The 4755-nt window shown below is 57.2% G+C and overlaps 1 protein-coding gene across 3 annotated transcripts; it reads right to left on the bottom strand.

Annotated features, from left to right (window-relative positions):
- Positions 1 to 231: 231 nt before the first annotated feature.
- On the bottom strand, positions 232 to 3993 carry EFNA4 (ephrin A4). Of its 3 annotated transcripts, none has more exons than XM_060088145.1 (4): positions 3881 to 3993; positions 1477 to 1772; positions 999 to 1067; positions 232 to 465 (listed from the first exon to the last, which is right to left on the bottom strand). In XM_060088145.1, the coding sequence occupies exons 1-4, from the start codon at positions 3991 to 3993 to the stop codon at positions 353 to 355; spliced, it is 591 nt and encodes a 196-aa protein (XP_059944128.1). In that variant the 3' UTR covers positions 232 to 352. The 3 variants fall into 3 exon arrangements, with proteins under 3 accessions (XP_059944128.1, XP_059944138.1, XP_059944119.1); XM_060088155.1 differs by having other exon boundaries at positions 232 to 442; XM_060088136.1 differs by having other exon boundaries at positions 367 to 608.
- Positions 3994 to 4755: the final 762 nt, after the last annotated feature.

Genomic DNA, 4755 nt, shown 5'->3' with positions numbered 1-4755 from the left:
AAGTGGGTGACCCCCTGGGGAGGAAAGGTGCTGCCCCAGGGAAGAGGCCCACAGGGCACTGGGCACAGATGGCAAGCCTGGGCTTCTTGCTTGACCTGGTCCAGCAATCACCTGTCCCCAGGTCTTCGGCCTTGGCCCCCAGCAGGCTCAAGGATCCAATCCCATCAAATCCCAGTCTTCCTGGGGGATGGGATGAGAATATCAAAGCGGCTGACAGAGACCCTATGTTTGTCTTGCCTCTGTTCCAGGGTGCCCAGGGCTGTCTGCAGCTCCCCTGCAGCTCCTCTTCAGCCTGTGATGAGGAGGCTGGCACCTGGAAGGGTCACCCCAGACCCTCTGACCTCCCCCATCACTATTCCATCTTGTCTGTCTGGCTTGGCCCTCCCAGCTCAGGTAGGGGGCAGGGGCCCTCCTCCAGGAAGTCTTGGGAGGGCTCTGGTTCCTGGGGGTGGCAGGAAGGGTCCGCTTGGCTCAGAGAACTCTCAGGAGACGCAGAATTGGGAGCAGCAGCAGCAGCAAGAGACAGAGGGGGCTGGGAGTGGCCCCCCCTTGCCACCCTGACGTGCCACTCTCTCCAGGGCTCCCAACAGGATGGGCTGACTCAGGCTCTGTGAGGGGGAGGGGGTAGCATTGATGGGTCCTCCTGCTTCAGCAGCCTCCTTCCTGCTCTCCCCATTACCTGTTCACTCCCACCCCTTTCTAAGGGGTCTCCCGAACTGGCCAATCCCTTCCCATAATCTACCACCTCATCATCTCTAAGCCCCAACTTCCACGTCTCCTCCCAGTTGCCATTAGAGACCACCAGTTCAGCTAAGGCCTTGGACAGCCTTGCCCCTGGAGGTGCCATTCCCTTTGTGTAGGGGAGGCTCCCACAGGCTAAATGGGGGGAGAAGAGGTTCCTCAGAGTTTGATGCTCCCAGATTCTTCCCACTCCTCCCCTCATTCCTGAGGGCCCCACACTAGCCAGAAGGGTTGCTCCCCTGCCCCAACCCACTCACTGTCCTCCTTGCAGCAGACAGACACCTGGAGCCTCAAGCACTGGCCAGGACTCTCCGGAGTTGGCACTGCTGGGTGGTGGGAAATTGGGAGGAAGAAGTTAGCACAGGCTAGTTTGCATGCCTCAGACTCCGTTTCAAACCCTCCCAGCTTCTTTTCTCTCCAGTTCCCTGGAAAGCTTTTCCTTATTTGGGGGCCACATCTAGGTGCCAGGCCCCCATCTGTGACCCTACTCATGTCCTCTTTCCTGACTCCTCTTCCTTTCCCCTCCTCTCTATTGGTTCACTCTAGATGTCCCCCTACTCGGTCCTGGACTCAGGCCCCCTGCCCACTCCCCACCTCCTAGGCCTAGCCTTCCTTCCCAGTCCTCCCATTCCCCCACCCCTCAGGATCTCTGCCTTGACTGCTGGCAATGGCAGGTAGCCCCATTCCCCTCCCCACCTTCCCCAGGAGGCAGCCAGTGTGCCCATCTTCACTCACAGATGTAGTAGTAGGTCTCTCCAGGCAAGAATTCGAAACCGAGGGAGAAGGGCGTGAAGCGCTGAATCTTCTCTGAGAATCGAACAGGGCCAAAGGGAGCGAAAGGCAGGGAGCACTCCCAGCGCTTGAAGGCACCCGGCCCCTCGGCCCGGCAGGCCTCATAGCCTGGCCAGTCCACCATGTATAACGCAAATGTCTCAGGGCCCTCAGGGGGCCCTGGACCCTCATAGTGTGGGCAGAAGATGTCTAGGTAATCCTTGAGGCCCAGCTCCACCACGGCGTCTCCTCGAAGCAGCCTGCAGGCATAAGGTAGGTGAGGGCGGAGGGGCTCATGGCACGGCATACCTGGGGCACAAGGGTCAGAGATACCCCTTCGCAATGGTCCCCACCAGCCAATCCCCCACCTGCTGGAGAGGGAGCAGCTTAGGAAGGCCTGAGTTCTCCAGACTGACACCTCTTGCGAGACAGAGTGCAAGAAAAGGATGAGGTAACCGATTCACAGGTTCAGAGAGGTTAAGGGACTGCAGTGCCTATAACCACATGGCCCAAATGTGAGAAGGCCACTCACTACACCCTAGCTTTTGGGTGGGAGCTGCCACCCACCTATCTAGCCCTAGTGCCCAAGACAGGGCCTGGTGTAGCACCTGTGCTTGATAAATGTTAGGTGGATGGCTGCTGTGAAGAAGCTGGGGCACAGAGGCAAGGGGCACAGATCTGGGCCCACAGAGCAGTCACAGACTAGAGATGGAGCCTGGGAACAATATCCTCATTAACAGATGCATAAAGAGGAAGGCTTGCCTTTTAAGACCTCAATTCAATGCTGAAAAGAATGCCATAGTTAAAAAAAAAAAAATGAGAGAGTGGATGGTGGGAACCTCACTTTTTTTTTTTTTTTTTTTGCCAGGACAATCAAGTGCCATACAAAGAGGGGAGCCCCCTCCACATATCTCCCAATCTTTGGCCTCCTCAGGACTCCCTTCCACCTGCCTGGAGGAGTCAGTACAGGTGGGAAAACCTGGGACATGCTGTCCCCCTCCAGCATCAAATAGAGCATGAATCACTTCCCCCCGCATCCCCACCATACACAGAGTCCAACTTGACTTATGAAAGGCCCCCAACTGTCTCTCAATGGGTGGTCTTAAGACCACCTGCATCTGGAGTTCTGATTAGAAATGCAGATTCCTGGGCTCAGCTCAGACCTACTGGAACACAAGCTGGGCCTTTGTACGTTTTGTTCCACGGCATCCCCAGTGCCTGGAAAAGTGTCTTGCACAAGGACAGCGCTCAACAAATATTTGTGGATTGAATGAATGAGCCAGAAACCTCAGGGTTAGGGGCTAGCAACCTGAATTTTTAACAAAACCTCCAAGTGATGCAGAAGCACTGGTCTAGAACAGAGAGTGAGGAATTCAGAGTTGGAGGACAACAATAGCTCTTATCACACAGCATTGGTATTGTAATGACCTGTCCCGAAGCTTGCTGGCCCAGGGGTTCTTTGGGCTCCCAGAGGGCAGAGCCTAGGTCTTATCTCTAACCCCCAGCACCGTAGCACAGATCCCGGCACAGAGTACATGCTTAATAAATGTTAGTGAGTGAACAAACGGCGTCACAGATTGTCTTAAGTGAAAATCAGAAAGAAAAACAGATGGAGAAAGCGGAGGGAGGCAGGGAGAATTGGGGAGGAGGATGGAAACAGGAAAAAATATCGACGTTCAAAGGCAGGCAGCTCAGGAGAGAGAAATAAATAATAGTTTATATCTGTGCAGCCTGCACCTCTTTCACACACATGACCTCAGTTAGTCCGCCTGACTTCCCAGGGTACTAGGCATTATTAGCCCATTTTACAGATGAGATAACTGAGGTTAGGGAGGTCAAACGACTTGCCTAAAGGTGATTCAGCTAGAAGGGCAGGGCCGAGACTGCACAGAAATAGGACTAATAATGACGAGATGAAAGCAGAGTTACAGAATGAGATCAGGAGAAAGAGTAGCACCAAAGGGAAGGCCAAGCGAGCAGGAGAGTAACCTTCTTTCACAAGAGTAAAGCCCCCCCGCCGCAAGTCCGCCGGCCCCAGCTTGGGCCGTTGGGAGGCTGGGGATCACCAAGAGAGAAGCGAGGGGGGCGGGACTCGGAGTGCAGGCCGAGGTCTCTCGGCTGCCGGCTCCGAGACCCCACCGATTGCCTTCGGGGCTGGGGTCCCCCTCTCGCCCCCCAAAGGGTGCGGGCAGGGGTGGGGGACCCCGGGCACGCCTCGCCCCTCCCTCCTCCCCCGCCGGCTCAAACAAAGGAGCCCCGGCGCGCGGCCGGGTCCAGACGGCGCCGCGCACAGTGCGAGTGTCGGGCGCGCGCCCGGCCCGGGAGCGCGCAGGCCCGGCTCGGAGCCCGCAGGTTTCAGCCCTGCTACCTGGGGTTACTGGAGTTCCAGTAGACCTCGTGGCGGAGGCCACAGCCCCCTCGCAGAGGGGAGCTGAGGAGCGCGGCCCAGAGGACAGTCCGCAGCAGGGGCTGCAGCCGCATCGCCCCCGGGGTCTGGTCTGCTCTGGCCCGGGCGGGCCCGGCCCGTCCCGCTTCGCAGTCGCGCCGAGAAAGGTACAAAGTGCGGGTGGGGGGGGGACTTGCGGGAAGGGGGGTGGGGTGCTGAGACTCACTGGCCACGCCCCTGGATAACTTTCCACCAATGTGGGCGCGTCTCCGCCTCTTAATTCAAAGCCAACCCTTGTTAACCTTCTGTGCGCTGTAGCGCGCGCGCCAGCTTAGGCAAACTCTTGCTGAGGCTAGAGCGCGTTTCAAGGGGCCGGCGAGGAGGGACGTATTCCACTGTCTAGGAGTTGTTTTAGGGAGGTCGTGTCTTTCGTGTCTGTATTGGTACAGGGTAGAAAGCCTTATTAAATCTTTGGAAGATTTAAATATGGGCCCACGCCTTTTGCCCAGAAAGAGGCCAAGTGAGGCACGGGAGAGGATCCACGAAGTTGTCCAGCCATCTTAGGCACCATTGCTCCTTTTTCTTTGCACATCTAGGGATATAGCGAGGGGAAGGGACAAATCGCCTCCTGGGACCACCCCCCACCCCCACCCCCCCTTTAAAGAACCTCAGATGGCGAGCTCGATGTCCACCTTGGGGTTGGCCCCTGTCCCTTTCCGCCCCACACCTTCGTTCTGGGCGAACGAAGGTCATAGTCTCAAAGACGAAGTAATGAGGTGGTTGCGGCCCATACAAAGCACTTCTGTTCCCGAACCCTTAGGTGGGGTGGGGGAGGGGAGAGGCAGGTGCGCGGCCTT

The sequence above is a fragment of the Mesoplodon densirostris genome, chromosome 2 (genome assembly GCF_025265405.1).
Source record: "Mesoplodon densirostris isolate mMesDen1 chromosome 2, mMesDen1 primary haplotype, whole genome shotgun sequence".
Classification (NCBI taxonomy): domain Eukaryota; kingdom Metazoa; phylum Chordata; class Mammalia; order Artiodactyla; family Ziphiidae; genus Mesoplodon; species Mesoplodon densirostris.
This window is presented reverse-complemented; position numbering and strand designations above follow the sequence as displayed.

Bases quoted from the DNA above. Each gene is read 5' to 3' on its own strand.
- EFNA4 (XM_060088136.1), bottom strand. From the start codon at position 3,993: ATGCGGCTGCAGCCCCTGCTGCGGACTGTCCTCTGGGCCGCGCTCCTC. The intron at 1,773-3,880 runs GTAGCAGGGCTG...TTATGCCTGCAG, and splicing joins TGGAACTCCAGTAACCCCAG to GCTGCTTCGAGGAGACGCCG. The intron at 1,068-1,476 runs GTGAGTGAAGAT...CCCACCACCCAG, and splicing joins AGAGACCTACTACTACATCT to CAGTGCCAACTCCGGAGAGT.